The sequence below is a fragment of the Tamandua tetradactyla genome, chromosome 6 (assembly GCF_023851605.1).
Source record: "Tamandua tetradactyla isolate mTamTet1 chromosome 6, mTamTet1.pri, whole genome shotgun sequence".
NCBI lineage: Eukaryota > Metazoa > Chordata > Mammalia > Pilosa > Myrmecophagidae > Tamandua > Tamandua tetradactyla.
In genome coordinates, this window is record NC_135332.1 from 79,992,076 (window position 1) to 80,019,330 (window position 27,255).

General features: G+C 38.0%; 1 protein-coding gene and 1 long non-coding RNA gene across 3 annotated transcripts in view; one reads left to right on the forward strand and one right to left on the reverse strand.

Moving 5' to 3' along the window:
* LOC143686161 (uncharacterized) overlaps positions 1-27,255 on the forward strand; it is a 229,126-nt gene that overhangs the window by 65,162 nt on the left and 136,709 nt on the right. The gene's annotated exons all lie outside the window — the stretch shown is intronic.
* LOC143685672 (olfactory receptor 7A17-like) lies at positions 7,662-8,582 on the reverse strand. Its single transcript, XM_077162972.1, has one exon. The coding sequence runs from the start codon at positions 8,580-8,582 to the stop codon at positions 7,662-7,664; it is 921 nt and encodes a 306-aa protein (XP_077019087.1).

Below are 27,255 nucleotides of genomic sequence, written 5' to 3' on the forward strand. Positions count from 1 at the left end.
GGAATATGTCATTGGTAACAGAGTTCAGCAGGAGTTAGAAACAGGGTAAGATAATGGGTAATTGGAGCTGATGGGATACAGACTGTGCAATAGGACTAGATACAAAAACTCAAAATGGACAGCACAATAATACGTAATTGTAAAGTAATCATGTTAAAACACTGAATGAAGCTGCATCCGAGCTATAGGTTTTTGTTTTGTTTTGTTTTGTTTTGTTTTGTTCTTACTATTATTACTTTTATTTTTTTCTCTATATTAACATTCTATATCTTTTTCGGTTATATTGCTAGTTCTTCTAAACCGATGCAAATGTACTAAGAAATGATGATCATGCATCTATGTGATCATGTTAAGAATTACTGATTGCATATGTAGAATGGTAAGATTTCTAAAAAAAAAACAATGTTCAGCACAATACTACCTAATTGTAATGTAGTTATGTTAAAACACTGAATGAAGCTGCATCTGTGCTACAGTTTTTTTTAATTTTCAATTTTTTTATTTTTTTCTTATATATTTTTGTATTTTTTATTTTTATTTTTATTTTTTCTCTATACTATCATTTTATTCCTTTTTCTGTTGTCTTGCTATTTCTTTTTCTAAATCGATGCATATGTACTAAGAAATGATGATCATAAATCTATGTGATGATATTAAGAATTACTGATTGCATATGTAGAATGGAATGATTTCTAAATGTTGTGTTAGTTTTTTTTTTAATTAATAAAAAAAATTCTATGTCATTTTTGAAGATCAGTTTGGCTAGATATAGAAGTCTTGGCTGGCAGTTTTTCTTCTTCAGTGCCTTTTTTACCTGCATGGTTTCTGCATGAAATCTACACTTAGTCTTTTCAAGCTTCCCTTGTATGTTATGGATTGCTTTTCTTTTTATGCTTTCAGAGTTCTCTGTCTTTGGCATTTGACAATCTGCTTAGTAATTATCTTGGCATAGGTCTATTTGGACCTGCTATGTTTGGGTGATGTGTTTCTTGGATCTATAATTTGATGTCTTAAGAGTTGGGAAATTTTCAGTAATTATTTCCTTAATTATTTTTTCAACCCCTTTTCTCTTTACCTTCTGGGATATCTATAATATGTTTATTCATGTGCTTCATGTTGTTATTCAATTCCCTAAGACCCTGGTCAATTTTTTCCTTTGTTTTCCTAACTGTTCTTTTGCATGTAAGATTTCTTGTCCTCTAGTTCACTATTTCTTTCTTCCTCAAATCTTCACTTGTGTTTTTCCATTGTATGTTTCATTTCTTCTGTTGTGCTTTTCATTCTCATAAGTTCTGTTATTTGCTTTTGCAAGTTTCCAAGTTCTTTATAGTGGCACAGTGTCTTTCTTTAAGTTATTGATTGAATAGATATTTATTGAGCATCAATTTCAACAGTACAATATACTAGGCCATGAAGACACAAGGAGGTTAAAATCTAATGAAAGAGAAAGACAAGTAAACTACATTATACTACAGCATTTAATGTGCTGGACAAAGTATTCACAGTTCCTGATAAAGACATGACATTTGGGAGAGGACATGGAAGAATGAGAACAGGATAAAAGACATCAATTGTGAATTGAATATTAAAAGATAAGGAAGAAGAAATCTTAAAACTGCGATGTGCTATGCATTCCTGGAAAACCAAAGACAACATGGGTCTGCTGTATATATCAGGATTCAAACTGTGTTTGGAAATGTCATTAATTACTGTTTTTAGGACTGTCTTAGTGAATTCCACTAGAAAGCCCCTATTCATTTCTTTATAATGGTAGTGCTGTGTATTTCACATATGGTTCATATTCCCCCATCAACCAAATGAATTTTTAAACTTTGCAGTGTCTTCTTTATATACTTTACCTCTTTTGTCACATTTATTTTAATTCATTGGATTGATTTACAAGGTTTGTTTTAACATCCTTAATTAGTTGTTTCAAAAACATCTATGTTGTCTGAAATATTAGTTCTTTTGACTGAGCCATATCATTGTGCTTCCTATAGTGACTCATGATATTTGGCTGGTATCTAGGCATTGGATATTGTTGATTAGTTTGTTCTGGGCTTTTTTCTCTCTTAGGGTTTTTTTCTTGATTGGCTTTGTGCATGAACTAGTCTTTGTCTATTGGCTCAGTTTATTCTAGACGTCTATCTTTGTTTCTGTTTAGCTGATCAGAATTTTTATAGCTATTTTTCTGATTATTTCCCAATACATATGGAATGATTTTTGAGATGCCTCTTTTTGTGAAGTTGTTTTGCCCCCAGGGGAAAGCTTTCTCTTCCTTATCCCTCATTAGAGAATTAGAGAGTATCAATCTTCTGTTTTTTTGTTTGTTTGTTTTGTTTTATTGTGTTTGTGTGCTTTCTGTTCTATATGTTTTTACCATTCCTTTCTTAACCTCTACCAACTTTTACTTGGAGTTCTTATTCTGGGAGGAAAGTCCCTCTCAGACAGAATCTAATCCAATCAGTTTTTCTCAGACAAAACTGTCCCAGGACTCAAGAAAATGGTGTATTTAAGTATCAAGGTTCCCTGGAGATGAGGCCAGCTGGGTGCTTGACTTCCCTGTGAAGGCTCTGGATTTTGTGCTTTTTTTACTCTGACCAGCCTGTGGTGCTGCTCCACGCAGACTTAAAATGGCTCTGTGCCTTTAACTCTGAACTGACCCCACCCTTCCAGGGGGGTGGTTCAGACAGAAGCAGTGGGAAGAAACCTATTTGAATTGCTTCTGTATTCCCAGGCCATGGGTACTGGGTTTTTCAAATAACAGCTGCCACCTCTGGTGTGCCTAAGTCTCTTTTCTTGGGGAGAAGCCATTTCTCAGTCACCTTTTTTCTACAGGCTGGTAAGGCCACAGTGACTCTTCAAGAGCAGCACTTCCATCCCTGCCAGAATCAGAATGTATTTCAGATGGAGGCTAAGCTCAGCACTTTGTAGGTTGAAGACTTTGCTTATATCCCAGCCCCTGGGTCTAAATTATCTGAATGACAGCTGTTACTTGCACTGGGCCCTGGCCCCCTTTATGTGGAAAACATCCCTTTTTAGGGACCATCCCTACTGTTTAGTTACTTTGTCTCACTTTCAAACTGTTTCTGCCCCTGCATAGCACTGGAATGAAAAATGAAAGTACTGGCTGCTTTCATTAATCAGCTGCTTAAAAGGTCTAATTCTGGGTCTTTATTGATCTCCTGCTTAGATTTTCTATCCATGTATGAATGTAGTGTAATTGAAGTCACCAACCATCAATTTCACCCCTAAGTTTTGTCCATGTTTGCTCCATGTATTTTGGAGCACTGTGACAAGATTCATTTATGTTTACAATTGTTATGTTGTCTTATCATATGGATTCATTTATCAATTCATATAATCATTCACTGCTTTTGGTAGTTGATTTTTACTTAAAGTCTATTTTATCAGATATTAGTTAAGGCAATGCAGCCTCTTTCAGTTACTATTTGTTTGGAATATTTTATCCATCCTTCCATTTTCAAACTTGAGTCTTATGGGCCTAATTTTGTCTCTTGTAAACAAATTATAATTGTGACATGCTTTTTTAATCCATTGTTCCAGCCAGTGTGTGCTAACTGGAGAGGTTAAGGCATTTGCATAAAAGTACTTACTAATAAAGCAAGAGATACTTTACTTATTTTGTCACTCATTTCTTACATACATTTTATACCTTTTTTGAGCTTAATTTCCTCTAATACTGCCTTACTTTGGGCATAAATGATCTGTTGTAGCAATGCACATTGATTCTCTTCTCATTTCCCTTTCTCTGTATACTTCAGATATATTCTTTCTGGTCACCATGGGGTTCATATTTAATATACAAAATCTATAACACAATAAGTTTGCAATAAATCTACTTTAACTTGAACAGCCTACGCAGTCTCTGTCCTTTGTCTATCTGCCTCCCCCTTTAATATTCTTCCAGTCAAATATTAGCTCTTTATATATTTCATGCCTAATCAATAAGAAATATGATGACTTCATCTGCATTTGTATTTAGGGGGACTTCTGTGACCAGACACATGTTGCACACCAGTCATGAACAGGTGTAGGTGCTGAGATCACAGTGCACAGCTGTAAGTCTCCCAAGCCATGGAGGTTGGCACCACTCCCCCAGTGGAATGGCAGATTGATTTTTAAGACATACTGTGTGTTCTAGTTTGCTAGCTGCTGGAATGCAATATACCAGAAACGGAATGGCTTTTAACAAGGGGAATTTAATAAGTTGCAAGTTTACAGTTCTAAGGCCGAGAAAATGTCCCAATTAAAACAAGTCTATAGAAATGTCCAATCAAAGGCATCCAGGGAAAGATACCTTGGTTCAAGAAGGCCGATGAAGTTCAGGCTCTCTCTCTCAAGTGAGATGGCACATGGTGAACACAGTCAGGGCTTCTCTCTCTGCTGGAAGGGCACATGGCGAATATGGTGTCATCTGCTAGCTTTGTCTCCTGGCTTCCTGTTTCATGAAGCTCCCCAGGAGGCGTTTTCCTTCTTCATCTCCAAAGGTCACTGGCTGGTGGAATCTCTGCTTCGTGGTGCTGCAGCATTCTCTGCTCTCTCTGAATCTCTCTGAATCTCTCATTCTCCTTTTATAGGACTTCAGAAACTAATCAAGACCCACTCAAATGGGTGGAGACATGTCATCCCCTAATCCAGTTTAACAACCATTCTTAACTAAATCACATCAACCAGGGAGATGATCTCATTACAGTTTCAAATATACAGTATTGAATAAGGATTATTCTACCTTTTAGAAATGGGATTTATATCAAAACATGGCTTTTCTTAGGGGCATACTTCCTTTCAAACCAGCACACTGTGCTTATTGAATGGAAAGCTAAGTACAGTTAAATAGTCAATTTCTACCCTAACTGATTTATAGATTCAATGTAATGCCAATTAAAATACCAACAACTGACTTTGCAGAAATAGAAAAACAAATAATGAAATTTATTTGGAAGGGCAGGGTGCTGCAAATAGCTAAAAATATACTGAGAAAGAAAAATGAAGTGGGAAAACTCACAACACCTGACTTTAAAACATACTACAAAGTTACAGTGGTCAAACCAGAATGGTACTGGCATAAATATATGTATATTGAGCAATGAAATCAAATTGAATATTCATAAATTGACCTTCTCATCAATAAAATATTGATTTTTGATGAGGCAGTCAAGTTAACTCAACTGGTACAGAGCAGCCTCTTCAACAAATAGGGATTGAAGAATTGGATATCCATGTCCAAAAGAATGAAAGAGGACCCATCTCTCACACCTCATACAAAAATTGACTTAAAATGTATCAAAGACCAAAACATTAGAGCTGCAATCATAAAATTTCAGTAGGGAAATATCTTAAGGACTTGTTGATAGTCTGTGGATTCCTAGGCCTTACACCCAAAGTTTGATCAATGAAAGAAGTCATGGATAAATGGTATGTCATGGTTAGGTGCATGTGTCAACTTGGCCAAGTGGTGGTACCTGTTTGTCTGGTTGGGCAAGTGCTGTCCTATCCATTGTGATGAGGACATTTCATAGAATTAAATCATGATCAAATCAGTGGCATCCACAGCTGGCTACATTTGTAATCAGCCAAAGGGGAGTGTCTTCTGCAATGAATAATGCTTAATCTGATAATTGGAAGATTTCTAAGGAAGATTCAGAGGAGACAGGCTATTCCTGTTTCAGCTGTGGGCCTCTCCTGTGGAGTCCATCCAGACCCTCCATCAGAATCCTCAGCTTCACAGCCTGTCCTGTGGATTTTGGACTCTCCATTCCCACAGTCACATAAGACATTTTTATAAATTTTATATTTGTGAGTGTTCCCTGTTGATTCTGTTTCTCTAGAGAACCCTTACTAATACATGGTATTTCCTCGACATGGAATACTTCTTTACATCAAATGGCTTTCTCAGAAAAATAAGAAGGCAGCCTACACAATGTGAGACAGTATTTGGAAATGACATCAGATAAGGGATTAATATCCAGAATATATAAAGAGATGCTACAATTCAACAAAAAAGACAAACAACACAATTTCAAAGCTGGCAAAAACATAGACACTTATTCAAGAGGGATACAAATTGCTCCAAGCATATGAAAAAATGTTCAACATTGCTAACAATTAAGGAGATTTAAATAAAAACTATACTGAAATATCATCTCACACATACTACAATGGCCATGCAGGAGATCTGGGTTCAATTCCCAGACCACGCACCCTCTGTCCCCCCCCCCCAAAAAAAAGATGACAAGTACTGGAGTGGCTGTGGAGAAATGGCACACCTATTTACTATTAGCGGAAATGTAGAATACTGCAATTCCTCTGGAAGGCATTTTGGGAGTTTCTCAAGAAGCTAGATATAGAACTGTCATCTGTTCCAGCAATCCCATCACTAGGCATATACTTGGAAGAACTGAATGCAGAGACACGAATAGGCATTTACAGACCAATGTTTATAGCAGAACTATTCATAGTTACTGTTAGAAAGAGTGCCCTACCTGAAGGAGCTCAAATGCTCATCCAGTTGTGGAGGAGAAAAGAATTTATTCACCATCTTGCAAGAGTGGGTGCCCAGTCACACACAAAATGATGGTGGGTGTACCAAACAAGTGAATACTGAAATAATTATTCTATGCCTAACTAGCACTCCCTCCCCTGTTTCTCCACTGATTAAATACTCCAGAGGTTGCACACTACCAAGATAATCTAACTAATTTGAACTTGCTGCCTAAGGTTCCCCCTTTGATTACATTTTACATTTTAATGACCCTGACCATAAAATATTTGGAGCCAGTTCTAAGCTTCTGTCAGAGGTCTTCCCTTCTCCCTGCCAGCATCACCTTCTGTGAAAGGTAATTAGTTTGACTGTTACAGTTGCCAAGATGGAAAACAGCCCATATATCCATCAGTGGACAAGTAGAAAAACAAACTGTGGCATATACATATGATGGAATATTACACAGCTGTATAATGGAATAAAGTCATGATACATGCAACAACCTGGATGTATCTGGAAGACATTAAGTTGAACAAAACTTATATCATAGAGTAGTAACAGTCACCATCCTTCACAGCATGAGCTACAAAATATCTTTTTTTCAGAGTCTATCTACTAGTTGGGTGTATTGAAAAGAAAACAGAAAGTCTTTCAAAATTTTGAAAGAGATACAATCACCCTTCCTCCTGAAGTACACCCAAGTATAAGTTTAGTGTCTACCACGCAGTCTACATGATATGGTGTGACATGAATAAGGTGGATTGGCCCTTAACAGGAATTTCTCCGTCCTTCCAGTTTGTGATCCTGTGTTAGAGAGGATGGTGAACTAGCAGGCAGAGTGCATATGTAATCAACACTTACTGGAAAAGCTTCCTACTGAACAGCAGAAAATGCTGTGTGGTCAATCCAACAATTTCAATGGTGTCTTCTTGGTTATGCAACATTTCTGATGATAGCAGAAGTATTACCTTTTGTGGCTGGACTGTTTTTCTGTGTTTTCTACTTGAAAGACATACCTCTAACTTCTTTAAAAATGTTAATCAGACTCTTGCTGTAAACCATGAGTATTTTGACTTATATCTCCCAATATTTAACCTATTAATGAAGAGTAAATTTCTGAACCTGAAGTAAAGGATCCTTAAACACAAGGAATTTCTCAGCAGGAAATTATTTTTAAGGCATGCTTTATGTCATTGTTTCTAAGACTATAGATAAAAGGGTTCAGCATGGGAGTGACCACTGTGTACATCACAGTAATTATCACACTTGCCCTTGAGTTTTGGGTAACAGCAGAACTAAGAAACACTGCAAGACCTGTACCATAAAACAAGGACACTACTGAAAGATGAGACCCACAGGTAGAAAATGCTTTATACTTGCCTCCATGAGATGAAATTCTCAAAATGGAAGATATAATCTTAGAATAAGAGAAAAGAATGCCAGTGAATGGAATAACACCCAGAATTCCAGCTGCAAAATATATCACTAGGTCATTGAAGAAGGTGTCAGAACATGCAAGCTGGATTATTTGAGTAATTTCACAAAAAAAGTGAGGAATTTCTAACTCTGTACAAAAAGTCAATTGCAAAACCATTAGGCATTGTAAAAGAGAGTTCAGAGCACTCAACATCCATGATGCCAGCAGCAAGAGACAACAGAGCCTGGGGTTCATGATGACCATGTAGTGTAGTGGGTGACAGATGGCCACATAACGGTCATAGGCCATCACGGTTAAGAAGAAGCTGTCTAGTCCTCCAAAAACCAAGAAAAAATACATCTGGCTGAGGCAATTTCTATAACTTATAGTTTTGGTCAGTGTCTGGATGTTAACCAGCATCTTTGGGACAGTCGTGGAGGTGAAACAGATGTCTGCAAAAGACAGGTTAGCAAGGAAGAAGTACATGGGCATGTGAAGGTGAGCATCAGAGATGGTGGTCAGGATGATGAGCAGGTTCCCTGTGAGAGTGACCAGGTACATCATCAGGAACAGAGCAAATAGGAGGGGCTGCACTTCTGTGTCTTCTGAGAGTCCCAGGAGGATAAATTCTGAAACATGTGTTTTGTTCCCTAAATCCATGTAACTCATGAAACTGCTGGAACAGAGACCAGAACAAGGTAGGTTTAGGTACAAGCAGCTCTCAGAAAAATTAACATAAATGCTATGGTTTGTATTGCAAATATATTAACTTTATTATTTTTTATTAACCATATACAGGTTTAGTGCCTTTTATCTGAAAATGTCAGGGTAAACAAATGTTCCTTATTCTCCTTCATGCTATTGATAAGAAGCCTTCTTTTTCCATAATTTTAAACTTTTTCCCAAGGCAATATGTTCCATATCAAATGCTCTTTGACTTTTTTTTAATTCAAAAGTCATTTGGCCAGCTATTTTGCAGTATGTGATGAAATAGGCCATGGATATTGCTGATGGTTGCACGATATTTTTATTGTCATCAATATTGCTAAATTGCACAATGAAAATTGATAGATTGAAAAGTCTGAGTTGTATATAGATTACCACAATAAAAATTTAGAATGAATAAATATTTTCTATCTACATAGAAAGAAAGATCAATACTGTTAGTATGCCATTTTATCTACACCTGATCTATACTTTCAAATGAACCCCATTCCCAATGTCAAGAAGTTAGTATGTTGATATTTGATAAAATAATTTTAAGGATTATAAGGAGAGGCAAAAGTCCAAGACTACCAAGAGAATACAGAAGAAGAACAAAGTTGAAGAATACACAACTAGAATATAAAATACTATCTGATTTCAAGTCTAACTATCATGACACAACGATTAAACTATGCTGTATTGGTGAAATAGACACACAAACTAATCTGTGAGAACTCAATAGACACAGAAAGCGGATATTAGGGAACTCAAAAACAGACGCACACGAACAGTCAACTGGCCTTTGACAAAGGGCAAAAGCAATTTAATGGGAAAAGTAAGATCTTTCAATAAATGCTGTGGGACAATGGCATATAAACATGCAAAACAAAAGAAATGTAGCCAAACATTGTATACATGTCACAAAAATTAACTCAAAATGAATCCTGTACTCAAAATTCAAATGTAAAATATAATACTTCTAGAATAAAACATCCAAGAAAATCTGGTGGCCTGTGCTTTGGTAATCCATTTTTAGAAATAGAACCCAAATCATGATCTATGACAGAGGAAATTTATTAATTGGACTTCATTAAAATATAAAACTTATGCTTTAGGATAGATATTGACAAATGACTTATATTCATATATATGAAGAATCATTTGCACCCATATAAAGAAAGATAACAGCCGATGGAAAAACTGGGCAAAAATTCTGAAGAGAAACTGAAGTGAAGAAGATACGCAGGTGGCAAATAATATGTAAAAATAGGCTCAACATCATTTGTCATTAGGGAATTGCAAAATTAAACTGCAGTGATATACCATGACACACCTCTTAGAATACCAGAGGAACTAAACACTGACAATACCATGAGATATTGATAATGGGGAGCAGTAGAGACTCTCATTCACTGCTAGTGAGAACTCAAAATGCTATAGCCAGAAAACTGTTTGGCAGTATTTAGTAAATCTAAACTTAGTCTCACAATTCAGTCCAGAAATGGAATATTACTCAGTGATAAAAATGAATGCTCCCTCTTGTCACAAAAGCCAAGCATACATTTAACATGATTAATGGTCATTGGAACAAAGCAGTCTATACATCTGACATAAGTATAATTTCAATAATATGACTTTCTGGATTAGTCTAAATAATAGAGACAATAAAATGAACACAGTTTCAAGAGATTGGGGAGATGGAAGGAAGGTTGAATAGATGAATCAGAGCATTTTTCAGAGCGGTGAATATATTCTCTAAAATCCTGTAATTATAGACACCTGACTTTTTGCATTTTTTAAACTGATGTTTACAAAACAAATGATATCTGTTAGTATAGGCAAGTAAAAGATTAATTGTCAGGATACTAGGAATGCCAAATGAAATGCAAAATATGATAAAACAATCTAATTGTGCTACAATCATATGAAACACACCTACTGAAGGGATGCGGGGAAAAGGTGCTGAATTGTTAATACTGGATATGAATGGAGTCTGGAAAATAAATGGGACAGAAACTGCATAAATACTGTATTCAAGTGGATAAAGCTTATCTCACCGAAATGTAGGTTGACACTTCTATCACGTCTGCACATGTATACTGGAATCAAGCCATTAAGTAGATGATGTCAGTTGAGGAGAGTACATTTCCCACTGCAGAGTGGGTGATTAACCATAAGCAAGTGCAGGACAGTAAATATTCTATCTGGCAATGGTTTACAGTGAGGTGCATCAACATGAGTAGGTTAATATAAATAGAAGGTTACGTGTAGACAAATCTATGGGTCAGAGTATGTGCACAACTAGGTAGACACGCAAATATTTTTCTGACTTTGTCTTTGGAGAGCACCTTGATGTCTTAGTAACACAGAGCACACATAGTGCACAAGACCTTTGTTTAAACACCATTCTTCAATAAAAGTTTCCTTGGAGAAATGGCTGATACTAGAACTGGAATAGAAATATACAGGAAGAGCATGGAGCATCTTGTACCACCAGAAATTAAGTAGGTACTAAAATGAAGCATTCAATGATTGGGATAAATCCAAGAGACACAGAGCACCTCTGAAAGATATCCCATTGCCCAAATTGAAATAAACCTCACAAAAAAGTAAATAAAGTTGTACTGTGTCACAACCCAAAGTATAAAATAAATGTCATGAGTCTATAATGATATAAAGAAAATATATAATATGAGTAGGAACACAAAAATCTCCCATCCAGATGTATGCAATGCTTTAGGTAGATACTGCTGTCTCAAGAACGTGAGTTGATTCCCACTCTTAAAATGTGTCTTCAGATACTAACCCCCTCCAAAAGGTGATATATGGAAATGCAGGAAAATGAGGAACTTTTAAAGGGCGAAACCTGGCAAGCATTGTTGATGAACGCCAACATCTACAGTGAAAAGCGGCATTGATGGGATGTGCCCTGGATACATGATGTAATAAAAATAGAATTTTATCTCTGGTGTCTTCCTCCATAACCCATAATCCCAGTTTAACCATGAGGAGAACATCAAACAATTTACGACTCAGGGACATTTTACAATATACTTTGCCAGCACCCATGAAAAATATCCAGGTCATCAAAAACAGAGTCTGTGAAACTGTCATTTATAACACATAGATGTAATGTGGTATTGTGGATGGAAAGTGTTCAGAATAAGGATAAATGGATATGATTTTCTGGAAACTGTTTCTATATCCTTGCAATTTTAAAAATGAATCTCACACTCCTTTTTGAAATTATTTATTCATTTTATTTATTTATTTATTTATACACGGGCAGGCACAGGGAAGCATTCTGACACTGAGCTACCATTGCACTGCCCCCACTGTTTTTTAAAATTAGATTTATGAAGAAATAAATTTATTAGTAAAATGCATAATCTAGGAACAAACTCTGAGCTTCATTCCAGATGTGAGCATATGCCTTGGAAAAGAATATGACTCTGATGTAAGTCTCAATTCATCTCCCATTAGATCAGAACAGAGATCTAAGTTTCATTTAATAATTGAGAGAATTAAGAAAAAATAATGACCATAATGTGCCCAACATTGTGCTTCATATTAATGAAGAATATTTGTATACACTGTGATTCAACCCCACCCATACTCATTCCCCAAACCTCCAAACTCACTACCACTGTGCTATTTCCAGCCTGCATCACTTCACCAGGAATTTAACAACAGAAGCTGACATAGAACTCTCCACAGGGCAAAAATTTTCTTGAACATCACATTTAATAAATGGTGCACTGACTCTCCAATAACTTCAAATATAAATTTTGTAGACTAACTCACATCTCACTGTTTTCTGGCTGCTGACAACTTTCCCAAGCTCATGTTGCTTTTCTCACACCCTCCCTACCATTGTTCATCAGATATAATGATCTACTTTTAAACTTGACCACACCCTACAAATCTATTAATTGCACAATTGCGTTCCTGTCTTCTTTTCTTGGTGGGTTTATATCCTCTTCTCCTCTTAGAATTGCTACTATAAAGAAAATATAATCCTCCTGTCAGACTCGGTACAATTATCAACATCCTTGGGAAGCTGTCATGTACCTCAACAGATGAGTCCAAACTTTGGATCCATTTCACTAGGAACTTCAGTTTCCACCTCAGGATATTTCATGTTCTCATATCTATGTTTGTTGCCATATTTAGATGTAATGTCTTTCAAGTAAAGAAAACTGTCTTATTCATTTATTCAGAGAGTAACACTTAGTGTCTACCAAGAAGGATCTAATGAAAGGGTTCATTTTGAATGATTTTAAGAAAAATATTGATGAATGTGGTCAACAAGATACATTCATGAAGGAAGACCATGAGTGTGAGCTAACATTAGATAAGACAGATATGGAAAAGAAGATGCTTTAATGCATTCATCATCTTCCTCGACCACAACATTTTTACCTGGGTAAGACTTTGGACAGTTATCTCTCTGCATTATCCTTGTTTATGCCCCTAAAGGTACACTCAATAAAAGGGGTCCTGAACTCATAATACATTCCTGACCCTTATGAACTGACTCTATGACTCACCCAGAAATTATCAATGAATATTCTGTGTTCACCAATGCCAAGTCTTCCCTGAATAATGGATGATGTTGAAAGCCCTGCTACCAGGAAGGGCAGGATGATGAAATATGCATGAGGTCTCCAGAAGGTAAAATTATGTTTCCAACTCAGCAGAGATTGGTAAACCAGGCTTGAGACATGTAAGGCAAAACATTTATGTTTCCATGCTTTTATGAATTTAATTCCCATGAGCCTTATTAATGAAGCATTCTTTTGTCTCTCTGCTCTCTAAGCTATTTAGCTCTCTGGAGGGAAAAAAGATAATGCAATGCAAACTTGGGTCTATTTTGACCCTTTCGAGAAAGCTTTGAAACTTCTTGTTCATCTCTTATCACAGCAGACATTCACTCTTTAGCTGTGTACTCTAGTAATGCAAGTTTTCCCATAATGATTTCCCTATCTCTGACTCAGGATAGATCTTCTGGGAGCATGAAAATATGTATTGTCTCTGATTTCTGTCTTCTGATATTTGATTTGATTTATGGGGCTTCCCTCTCTCAACAGTATTTCTGCATGTTTCAGTGTTTTTCCTTTCTCCCCAATAGTTAACAATATGTGTTCAACTCACTCAACTGTTTATTTTCGTTCATTCAAAAGTATGTATTCAGCAATACTATATGGTAACGATTAGATTGCAGTCTGAGAATGAAAAAAGAAAGAGTAATTTAATATGTCTGCTGTTGAACAGATAAGAGTCATGGAAATAAATAAATACTGCACCTGAGGGTGGTATTGAAGTCCTGGTGAAGTGTAATACTATGTGAATGAGGATCAACTTTTCCATTTCTGGTAAAATGGATCCTGGGACTCTGATAGGATTTGATAAAAAGATTTGAAACAATGAAAAGAAACATAACAGAACTTTGGGTGATGAAAGGACAATAGAAGAGATTAAACATATCTTAAAGGGACATGACAGCATATTTTGAACTTGTAGTAGAAAGGATTGGAAAACTAGAAGGTAAGATATAGAAATTTACAGAATGGGAGAGATAGAGAAAAGATGGAAAAACAGGAGCTGGGTCTCAGGGAAATGAATAACATCATGAAGCACGTAAACATAGGCTCATGGGTGTCCCAGAAGGATAAGAAAAGTGAAAAGGGGCAGAAAAAACACTTGAGGAAATTATGAAAGAAATTTTCCAAGTTTCAGGAAAAACATAAATTGAAATACCCGGGAAGCACAGCATACTCAAAACTGAATGAAGTCTAATAGATATAAACCTTTACAAATGCTAAAAAGAATGAAAAATGTCATTATCATTTCAAAGATAAAGAGTGAATCTTGAAAGCAACTGGAGAAAAGCAATTTCACACATACAAAGAGACTGTAATAAAATTAAGGAGCAATTTCTCATCAGAATCCATGAAGGTGAGAAGGCAATGGTATGATATATTTCTCTCTGTAGGAGAAACACTGCCAGCTGAGAATTCTTTATCTGGAAAAACTGTCCTTCACAAATATGTACAGTTTAAAATATTCACAGGTAAATAGGAACTTTGTCTCTCTCAAGAAATATTAAAGGGAGTTCTGCAGCCTGAAAGGAAAAGAGAGGTGAGAGAAGCTTGGAGGAGAGCATAGAAAGTATGTGTAACTAAGAGGATAAAAGAAAGGCAAATATAAGAATGACATGCAAAATTAAAGGATAAAATACTCGATGTAATTATTGCCTTTAGAGTAATGACACAGTGTGAATGAAATAATGCACTCATCAAAAGATGCACTTTGGCAGAATGCACAAAATGTATGATCTATCTAAAGGCTTTTCGTAGACGAAAGGTAACAAAGAGATAGACAATGAAGTGTTGGAAAAACATCTTCCACACAAACTTTAACCAAAAAGAGCTGGGGTAGCTCTCCTAATATTTCACAAAAGAGAGTTTAAATGCAAAGTATAAGAGACAAATAGGACACATTATATTAATGCAAGGAACAATTCCAGATGAAGGAATTGCAGTCATAAATGTTTAAGATCCTAGCTGGAGAACAGTAAATACATAAGGTCAGTAACTAGAAAACTGCAGTGAGAAATAGAAAATGGTTTGACATTACTTGGATACTTCAATACACCACTGTATTAGTTAGGGTTCTCTAGAGAAACAGAATCAACAGGGAACACTTGAAAATATAAAATTTATGAAAGTGTCTCACATGACCATAGGAACACAGAGTCCAAAATCCACAGGGCAGGCTATGAAGCTGATGACTCCAATAGATGGCCTGGATGAATGCCACAGGAGAGGCTCACCAGCCAAAGCAGGAATGGGGCCTGTCTCCTCTGAGTCCTCCTTAAAAGGCTTCCCATGATTACATTTAGCATCACTAATTTCAGAAGACACTCCCCTTTGGCTGATTACAAATGGAATCAGCTGTGGATGTAGCTGACGTGATCATGACCTAATCCTATGAAATGTCCTCATTGCAACAGACAGGCCAGCGCTTGCCCAATCAAATGAACAGGTACCACAACTTGGCCAAGTTTACACCTGTCCCTAACCATGACAGTCCACCCCTTGTAAACTTGGCACCTATATATATATATATATATATATATATATCACCTGAGACCATACTTAATTTCCAAATGAAAACAAATAAGCACACATTTTTTTCTTTTACCTGACAATACTCAACTGTCCTGCATATAACTGGAAGCACATTAAATCTCTCCAGAATAGGGTGCAAATCCTTGGGCAACATTCATTCTTAAACTTGATATCTTACAACTTAAATAGTATAACATGAACAAAACAGCATTAAAGTGCTCGTTTCTGTAACTGATCATGTGGTTGAAGTACATATTTATCACTACCTTCTTCCACTACCCATTCCATGTTCCCTTTCCCCTCAGCAAGCACTTCAGCTGGCCGTGGTTCTTTGCCTGGTGGGGTGACCCAAACCTTCATTCCTGAAGTTTCAGAGCCATTAGTAGTCCTGCCTGGATTGTGTTGTTGCAGTTTTCCATTGATCTTAATCACAAGGCATGGTAGTACTAATAGACGCCCCAGGGGATCTCCTATATTCCAAGAAAACTCTTCTTTACCTCCGTTATATAGTTGCAGTCCTACTTCCTTCTGATAGTCAGGGTCAATTACCCTAGACAATAATGTAATCCCCTTCTTGGTGTGTTGATCCAGAGGCATAAGTAGCCCAAAGTGACCAGGTGGCAATCTTAACTACCAGTTCAGTGGTATCACTGTTGTTTCTCCTGGAGGAAGCACACCCCATTTTGGAACTAAAACCTGTAGACCAGCAGAACTCAGGGTAGCAGGGACAGCAAGCAAAAATTTTCCTAGTGGATCAGTAGGGATAATAGTGAGTGGCACAACACCCATTTCCACACCTTGGTTCCTGGACCCACAGATCCTGGCTATGGGAGAAACAGCACCATACAGCGAATGCTGATTCAGAGCATACACAGCTTCCTGGAGAATATTACCCCAGCCTTTCAAGTTTTTGCCACCTAGTTGGCACCGTAATTGAGTTTTCAAAAGGCCATTCCACCATTCTGTCAATCCAGCTGCTTCTGGATGATGGGGAACATGGTAAGACCAGAGAATTCCATGAGCATGTGCCCATTCCCACACTTCATTTGCTGTGAAGTGTGTTCCTTGATCCAAGGCAATACTATGTGGGATACCATGATGATGGATAAGGCATTTTGTAAGCCCACGGATGGTAGTTTTGGCAGAAGCATTGTGTGAAGGGAAAGCAAACCCATATCCAGAGTATGTGTCTATTCCAGTTAGAACAAATCACTGCCCCTTCCATGAAGGGAGTGGTCCAATGTAATCAACCTGCCACCATGTAGCTGGCTGGCCACCTCAGGGAATGGTGCCATATCAGGGGCTGAGTGTGGGTCTCTGCTCCTGGCAGATTGGGCACTCAGCAGTGATTGCAGCCAGGTCAGCCTTGGTGAGTGGAAGCCCAAGTTGCTGAGCCCATGCATAACCTCCATCCCTACCACCATGACCACTTGGTTCATGAGCCCATTGGGCAATGACAGGAGTTGCTGGGGAAAGAGGCTGACTGGTATCCACAGAACAGGTCATCATATCCACTTGATTATTAAAATCTTCCTCTGCTGAAGTCACCCTCTGGTGTGCATTCACATGGGACACAAATATGTTCATGTTTTTAGCACACTCAGAAAGGTGTATTCACATACTTCTTCTCCAGAACTCTTTGTCACCAATTTTCCAATTATGGTCTTTCCAAGTCCCTGACCATCCAGCCAAACCATTAGCAACAGCCCATGAGTCAGTACACAAACACACCTCTGGCCAGTTTTCCTTCCAAGCAAAATGAACAGCCAGGTGCACTGCTCGAAGTTCTGCCCACTGGGAAGATTTCCCCTCACCACTGTCCTTCAAGGACACCCCAGAAAGGGGTTGTAATGCTGTAACTGTCCACTTTCGGGTGATACCTGCATATCATGCTGAACCATCTGTAAACCAGGCCCGAGTTTTCTCTTCCTCAGTCAATTCACTGTAAGGAACTCCCCAAGAGGCCATAGCTCTGGTCTGGGAAAGAGAAAGTCATGTGGCAGCAGGAGTGGAAACCATGGGCATTTGTGCCACTTCTTCATATAACTTACTTGTGCCTTCAGAACCTGCTCTGGCTCTATCTCGTATATACCATTTCCATTTTACAATAGAGTGCTGTTGTGCACGCCCAACTTTATGGCTTGGTGGGTCAGACAACACCCAACTCATGATAAGCAACTCAGGTCTCATGGTGACTTGGTGGCCCATGGTTAAGCGTTCAGTCTCTACTAAGGTCCAGTAGCAGGCGAAAAGCTGTTTCTCAAAAGGAGAGTAGTTATCTGCAGCAGATGGTAAGGCTTTGCTCCAAAGTCCTAAGGGTCTGCATTGTGATTCTCCTATAGGGGCCTGCCACAGTCTCCAGACAGCATCTCTATTTGCCACTGACCCTTCCCGCACCATTGGATCTGCTGGATCATATGGCCCAAGTGGCAGGGCAGCATGCACAGCAGCCTGAACCTGTCGCAGAGCCTCCTCTTGTTCAGGTCCCCACTCAAAATTAGCAGCTTTTCTGGTCACTCGATAAATGGGCCGGAGTAGCACACCCAAATGAGGAATATGTTGTCGCCCAAATCCAAAAAGACCAACTAGGCATTGTGCCTCTTTTTTGGTTGTGGAAGGGGCCAGATGCAGCAATTTATCCTTCACCTTAGAAGGGATATCTCAACATGCCCCACATCACTGGACACCTAGAAATTTTACTGAGGGGGGAGGCCCCTGTATTTTTGTTGGATTTATCTCCCATCCTCTGACACGCAAATGCCTTACCATAAAATCTAGAGTAGTTGCTACTTCTTGCTCACTAGGTCCAATCAACATGATATCATCAACATAATGGACCAGTGTGATGTCTTGTGGGAGGTAGAAACGATCAAAGTCTCTGCGAACAAGATTATGACATAGGGCTGGAGAGTTGATATACCCCTGAGGTAGGACAGTGAAAGTATATTGCTGACCTTGCCAGCTGAAAGCAAACTGTTTCTGGTGGTCCTTACTAATAGCTATTGAGAAAAAAGCATTTGCCAGATCAATAGCTGCATACCAGGTACCAGGGGATGTATTGATTTGCTCAAGCAATGATACTACATCTGGAACAGCAGCTGCAATTGGAGTTACCACCTGGTTGAGTTTACAATAATCCACTGTCATTCTCCAAGACCCATCTGTTTTCTACACAGGGCAAATAGGAGAGTTGAATGGGGATGTGGTGGGAATCACCACCCCTGCATCTTTCAAGTCCTTAAGGGTGGCAGTAATCTCTGCAATCCCTCCAGGAATATGGTATTGCTTCTGATTTACTATTTTGCTTGGTAGGGGCAGTTCTAGTGGCTTCCACTTGGCCTTTCCCACCATAATAGCCCTCACTGCATGAGTTAGAGAACCAACAAGGGGATTCTGCCAGTTGCTCAGTATATCTATGCCAATTACACATTCCGGAACTGGGGAAATAACTGCAGGATGGGTCCAGGGGCCCACTGGACCCACTGTGAGACGGACCTGAGCTAAAACTCTATTGATCACCTGGCCTCTATAAGCCCCCACCCTGACTGGTGGTCCAGAGTGACATTTTGGTTCCCCTGGAATTAATGTCACTTCTGAACCAGTGTCTAATAATCCCCGAAATATCTGATCATTTCCTTTTCCCCAATGCACAGTTACCCTGGTAAAAGGCTGTCAGTCTCCTTGGGGAAGACTTACAGGAAGGTTAACAGTATAAATTTGTGGCAGTGTAACAGGTTTCTCCCCCATAGGGACCTGGCCTCCCCTTCATTCAAGGGGCTCAGGGTCTGTAAACTGTTTCAAGTCTGGAAATTGATTAAGGGGCCGTGACTCTTTGTTTTTGTAATTCAGGTTAGACTTCTGTTCCCTTGACCTAGAACTCTTTTGTTTATACAGCTCCAACAAGTATTTAGTAGACTGCCCTTCTATTGTATTTCTAGGCACCCCATGATTTACTAGCCAATGCCACAAATCTCTGCGTGTCATATACTTTTGATGCCTCCTTTGAGTTTGTTGTCTATTATAATAGCTGTATCTACCCTGTCTTTGGTGATTAAGTGCTGCCACCTGGCTTCTGCCAACTTGGGATCCTTTCATCCCCATTGTGTTTAAGGATTCCAGCTCAGTAAAGCAGTTCCTACAGTAATATCTGACCTACAGAGAAGTGCAACCACAGAGCTCTTGAGGGATGATGGTGCTAGTCTCACAAACTTATTTCTCACTGTTCTGGTAAAAAGTGCATCCTCTGGACATTCCTGGGGTGTAAGAGCAGGCTTTGCATGATAAATCCACTCTAACATTCCAATCTCTGTAAGCCTCTGCATCCCCTCATCTACATTATACCAGGGCAGTTCTGGCATTTCAACCTCAGGTAACGTTGGCCACCTTTTGATCCATGTTTCAACCAACCACCCAAACAAGCTGTTAACACCTTTTCTAACTGCTCTAGCTATAACATTGAATGCAGAATCTCTGCTTAGTGGGCCCATATCAATAAATTCAGCCTGATCCAGCCTTATATTCCTCCCACCATTATCCCACACTCTTAAAATCCATTACCACACATATTCCCCTGATTTCTGTCTATATAAATTGGAAAACTCACACAGTTCTTTTGGAGTATAATGCACCTTCTCATGTGTGATACTTTGTACCTCACCTTTAGGGGCCTGTTGAGACTTTAGTCTAGTTACAGGTCTAGAAGAAATGAGGGGTGGGGGGGGTGGGTCATGAAAAGAATTAGAAATGTCTTCCAAGCCATTTGCTTCAGGGCCTTCATTTGCAGTTTCATCTGGTGAAACAGGATTAATAACTCTAGGGCTAATCCCTTCAGGAGGAGGTTGGGTGGCCAATTCCTCAAGGCAGGCTGGAGGTGGGGTGGCTATGTCCTCAGGGAAGACTATTACAGGGTTATCTAGAGAAGGCTCAGCATGGTCTAGGGTTTCAACCTCACCCCCAACATCATTATCAATCCATATGTTACCATCCCATTTTTCAAGGTCCCACTCCTTTCTAATCAATGCCCTCACTTTAACAGCAGACACCATGCAAGACTGAGATTTCAGTTAACGTTGTAAAGTTACTACTCTAACAATAAGATTCTGAGTCTGATTTTCAGAGCTGTCAAGTCTACGGCTACAGGAAATAAGATTTTCCTTCAGGATACTCATAGAAACATCTACATCTTTCAGATGGCGCTTAAGCTTCTCGTTTGAAGCTTTAAGCCCATCCCTGTCACCCTTTAATGTAGACAGTGTATCTAACAACAACCAACCAACATCTCTATAACTCTTACTTCTACAAAACTCTGTAAAGGTGTCAAAAACATTATCTCCCAGAGTCTGGCTTCATACAAGCGAAGCATTAGGAGAATCGAATGATGATATTTTGACTATCTCCTTTGCCAACTCACTCCATGGATTGGGAGTATCATTCTGATTATGGGAATCAGAGCCCTTAGTGTCTCTGAGTCCAGTCAGAGTAGAAAACCATTCATAAAAACCCATTTTTAGGAGTCTGTTCCTTAAGAACCACTCCTGGTACCAAGATGTATTAGTTAGGGTTCTCTAGAGAAACAGAATCAACAGGGAACACTTGCAAATATAAAATTTATGAAAGTGTCTCACCTGACCGTAGGAATGCAGAGTCCAAAATCCACAGGGCAGGCTGCAAAGCCGATGACTCTGATGGATGGCCTGGATGAACTCCACAGGAGAGGCTCACTAGCCGAAGCAGGAATGGGACCTCTCTCCTCTGAGTCCTCCTTAAAAGGCTTCCCATGATTACATTTAGCATCACTAATTTCAGAAGACACTCCCCTTTGGCTGATTACAAATGGAATCAGCTGTGGGTGTAGCTGATGTGATCATGACCTAATCTTATGAAATGTCCTCATTGCAACAGACAGGCCAGTGCTTGCCCAATCAGATAAACAGGTACCCCAACTTGGCCAAGTTGACACCTGTCCCTAACCATGACAACCACCCTCATCAATACACAGAATATCTAATAAGCATATAAAGAAGGAAACTAAAACCCTGAAAACTATGATAAATCAACTAGTATTAACAGATATATGGAGAACAATGAACACCCAAGCAGTATGATCTATATTCTTCTGAAGGTCCCTTGATCATTCTCCAAGATGGCCCTCATGTTGCACTACAAAACAGATTTCAATATATTTTCTAAAATTGAAATGATCTAAAACACTCTCTCTGAATACAATATATTTAATATGGAAATCAATACAAATAAGAAGTACTGGAAATTTCACAAACTTTTTGTAGAGGTTAAACAAAACACACAAGCAATCTGAGGGTCAAAGAAGAAATTGCAAGAGAAATCAATAAATATTTGAGAACAAATGCAAGCAAAAACACATATCAAAACAAATGTGATTCAGTGAAAGCAGTGCTGAGAGGGATATTTATGGCCCTGAATTCCTGTATTATAAATGAGCAAAGAACTAAAACCAAAGATCTAATTTAACACCTGGGAGAACTAGAAGAAGATTGATAAATGAATCCAAAGCAAGTAAAAGCTCACAGTTACCCATGGGCAGTTCTGAATTAGCTGTATAAACTGGGCTATGAGTTAAAGAAGAGAGTCAACACACAGCTGTTCTACTAAAATCTTATACTAAAGGGAGAATCTGATTGCCAGAGCTACCTATCAAAATATTCAAATGGCCAACATTGAACTGAAGATTTGAAGATATATAAGGAACAGGAAGACATGACTCATTGAAAGGAAAAAATAAATGAACTTCAAAGAGGTGCTGGTACTGGAAGAACTAATCAAAAACACCAAATCAACTCTTCTACAAAGGTTCATTGAGCTAAGGGAAAACATGGACATAGAACTTAAGGAAATCAAGAAGATGATGCATGAATAAAGGGAAGAATTAATAATTTTCAAGAAGGAATGAAATTGTAAGGCCTGCAAGAAGGTGAATGAAACTTCAGGACGTAATGTTGCATGAAATAAGCCAGGAATGAAAGGACAAATATTGTATGGTGTTTGTCCTGGCTTAAAAGTATTAAATACCCTAGAAAAGCCATGTTTTAATCCTAATCTCCCAAAGGCAACAGTTTCTTTTAATTACTGAATAAAGTGTGAGATATTGTTTTTCTGTACAGATTAACATAATACCAGGATACATTCCATAGTATTTTGTGCAGGAAATAAGAGTTTGTAAAGTCCCCTTGAGGGACTGGGGGAAAATGTGAAAGTATTTACCTTCCCCACCTGGGGAATTCTTCATATTATTCCAATCTTAAGGCATGTCCTTAAGAAAGTTATTTCTGCAATGGTGATGGTAAGCCTACTTATAATTATGCCTAAGAGTCACCCTCAGAGGTTCTGTTCTGTTGCTCCAATGTGACCTCTCTTTAAGCCAAACTCTGCAAAAAACTCATTTTCTTCCCCACAATTTGGGACATGACTCTCTTGGGTATGGTTCTCTGGAAACATAGGATATGACTTCCAAGGATGAGCCTGGCCCTGTCATCATGGGATTGAAAATACCTTGTTGACCAAAATGAGGAAAAGAAATGAGGCAAAATTCAGGTTCAGTGGTCAAGAGATTTCAAATATTGTCAAGTTGTCATGTTGAAAGTTAGTCTTGTACAGGCTTCAGCCATATATTAAATATTGCCAGTTTACCCAGCCAACACCAAAAATATTCCTTAAAATCCTAAAGGAAACCCTGGATTCTAACTAAGAATATGTAAAAGTTCTTCTGATTAAGTTTATGTTTTTTTCAGAAACTATAGGACTCTGAATTGTTGCTAACCCAGATAAGCTCTGAAACCCAGAGGTAACAGTTTCTCAAAGTACATCAACCAGTTTCTTTCTTTACCTGGGAAGGGCAACATCCTTTTCCTGCATGAAGGTAAATTGGTCATTGCCAAGATTTCCCTGAAAATTGAGAGAATGATCAAATGAGAGGGGGAGGTGTAACTGAAAATTAGAATTTAACAAACGATTTTGACTAGTGACTCAAGCAACTATGTCACCACCTTTTTATTTTCTACTTCATTAGAATACCTTGAAGGATATACCTGAAAGTGTAGGCATCCATTAGCCTTTATATTTGATAATGATTGCACAACTATAGCGCTTTCATCAAGTGTCCTTTTAAGGGTAAAAACCTTGTGACCGACACTCCCTCTATCCACAGAATAGGCAGATAAAAATTAAAATTTGAGACGTATAAAAAATAATAATAGTAGATTAACTACTGTTAATAAAGAAGTAGAGTTAGAGAAAAAGTGTTATCTATTACAACAAACTCTCTGCAATCATGCAAGCTTTGATGGTGGGGTGGTATATATGAATCTGTACTTTATGCATGAGTTTTCCTTAAACCACAACTTCTAACAAAATAAAAACAAATCAAATACACCGTTGAAGGTTAAAATACACATTTATGAAAATTTAAAATTTCCCTGAAGTGGAACTCAAAGAAAATTGGCAGCAATAGAAACCAAAGTGGAATCCAGAAAAAGACATTAGACAATAAAAGAAATTTATGTCTGTAGATTTTCCCTAAATTCTGCAGCTGTTGCAAGTAAAGCATTCCCTGCAATCATGTTTCTTTTCCATAGCACAACAGAACTTCTCTGGTTAATTCAAGAGTTTGTTTTCTTCCACTGACTCTACTTCCATCCAAGGTAACTGTTCTAGTTTGCTAGCTGCTGGAATGCAATATACCAGAAACAGAATGGCTTTTAACAAGGGGAATTTAATAAGTTGCAAGTTTACAGTTCTAAGGCCAAGAAAATGTCCCAATTAAAACAAGTCTATAGAAATGTCCAATCAAAGGCATCTGGGAAAAGATACCTTGGTTCAAGAAGGCTGATGAAGTTCAGGGTTTCTCTCTCATCTGGAAAGGCACATGGTGAACGCAGTCAGGGCTTCTCTCTCGGCTGGAAGGGCACATGGCAGACACGGCGTCATCTGCTAGCTTACTCTCCTGGCTTCTGGTTTCATGAAGCTCCCCAGGAGGCATTTCCCTTCTTCATCTCCAAAGGTCACTGGCTGGTGGACTGTCTGCTTCGTGGTGCTGCAGCATTCTCTGCTCTCTCTGAATCTCTCTGAATCTCCAAAATGTTTCCTCTTTTATAGGACTTCAGAAACTAATCAAGACCCACTCAAATGGGTGGAGACATGTCATCCCCTAATCCAGTTTAACAACCATTCTTAACTAAATCACATCAACCAGGGAGATGATCTCATCACAGTTTCAAATATACAGTATTGAATAGAGATTATTCTACCTTTAAGAAATGGGATTTATATTAAAACATGGCTTTTCTTAGGGGGCATATATCCTTTCAAACCAGCACAGTAACAGATAAAAACAAAAACATCTTTTTGAAACTTAAAGAGATGAAACAGATCAATAATCTGAGTTTGCATGATTTATCTCAGGGTTGCATCCCTTACTTCTGAGGAAGGTGATCTGAAATTGAAAAGAAAATGGGAATGTTGACACTAGTGGAAGACAACTAGGAGATGTTGTCCAAGACCCTCCCATCAGGCATTGGAAATCTGTTATTTGTATTTCTTTGAAACTCAGCTCTTGTCAAGAGTGGAAGGATCTGTTCCTCCTATGTATCACATACATGCCCTTTGACAGCGGCTACATTTTTAGGGTGCATTCTTCATGATGAGGGCTCTGTTACTGCTTTCTACAGTATATGAATTTAAATCGTGTTCCTTGTTTCTGACAGTGTTCATTCTGACTTCTCCTACTCCTGACAATTAGTCTTCCAACAGAAAGCATATATCTCTTTTGTATGCCTTAAATTTTGCATGGACGGGTCCTAGTAAATACTTATTGGATGCATCCAATGGAATACTATTGAACAGAGTACATTGACTCAAAATGACTCTTCTCCTCCTTCCATATAACATAACATTGTAAGTTTGAAGACAAGAATCAAATCCCCTATTTCTGCTGGAAAAATAATAGTATTTTCATTTATAAAATGGTGTTTATCTCTCACCATAATTCCTGAACATTTCTTTTGCAGATATCTAAATTTTAATGACATTTTCCTTCAAAGAAAACCCAGTATTGCACTTCTTTCACCAATACCATGCAATTTCATTATTTTTCTTGTATCCATATATAGATTCTTCAAGAATAAAGTTTAATTTCCTGTGAGAACAAATCAATCCCCTCAGTTCAGATTGAATCATAATTGTATCACTTAATTTAATGATTCTAGAGAAGAATAAAGTTGTACTAACAAACCTAGAAATATTTTTCACTGAAGGAAAACTGGAGTTTTTGGAATACTGAAAGAAGTAAAATTTGATGAGTTTTTGCATATGGCAGAATAGTAACAGTTTCTACTACTCACCCAGAACATGCTCTACAAAATGTATTTTCTTCAGAACCAGTCTAAGAGCTAAGTGTATTCGAAAAAAATAGGAATTCTTTGGCAATTTTGAAGGAGACACAATCGTCCTTCCTCCTGAAGTACACTCAAGTGTAAGTTTGGTGTCCTGCATGGCGTCTGCATGACATGGTGTGATATGGATGAGATGGACTGACCCTTAACCGGCATTTCTCCCTCCTTCCGGTTTTGGATCCTGTGTTAGAGAAGATGATGAACTAGCAGGTGCATATGTAATCAATACTTATGGGAAGAGCTTCTTACTACCTGAATTGCAGAAATTTTTTCATTTGCTGATCTAACACTTTAGTAGAGTCTTCTTGATTATACCATGTTCCTGAGGATAGCAGAAGTATCACATTTCCTGGCTGGACTGTTTTCTGGTTTTTATTTCATTTTTTCTTGTAGTTGAAGGACATACTTCTAGCTTCATTAGAAATATTGAGTATATGCTTACTAACTTTCTTCACAAAATTTTTAGAGATCTTTTGGAAGAGATTTCTGCTTAAAGGAAAGGAATAATTCAAGTAAATTACTAGACACAGGAACTGATTGCAAATGCATGGAGTTTCCTGGATAAGATTCTGGGAAATGATACATGAACTTGTTGGAGGTGAAGACCACAGTGATGCTGTGTACTTTGGATAAATGTGTACAACTAGTGCTTGTTTAGCAATGGCAAAATATGACTCACAAAATATTGTTTATAGTTATCCCTAAAGAAAGTGCTGTTGAAAGATTTTTGGAAAGCTGTCTGGTTTATGTGATAAAATATTTTGTTGAGAATTCAAACTCAATGAATGTGGAGTAAGGTGGCTCTTTATTTGTCCTGGAGAGACATCAAAAAATGACAAACTAAGAATTTTAATCCTCAGGTTATGGCACAATCAAAACCAAGAAATTTTCAGTTCTGCATGAATTAAATCTCTTTTCTCTGTAAATTTTATTTCTGATATGGGTATGACCAAAATAGAGTCTGATCCTTGGGCTAATACATGGCAAAATAAATGAATTCACAGGTCTACCAAAGATATAAAGCGGATAAAATAAATGACCGCATCTTTTTTCCCAAACTGGACATTACCT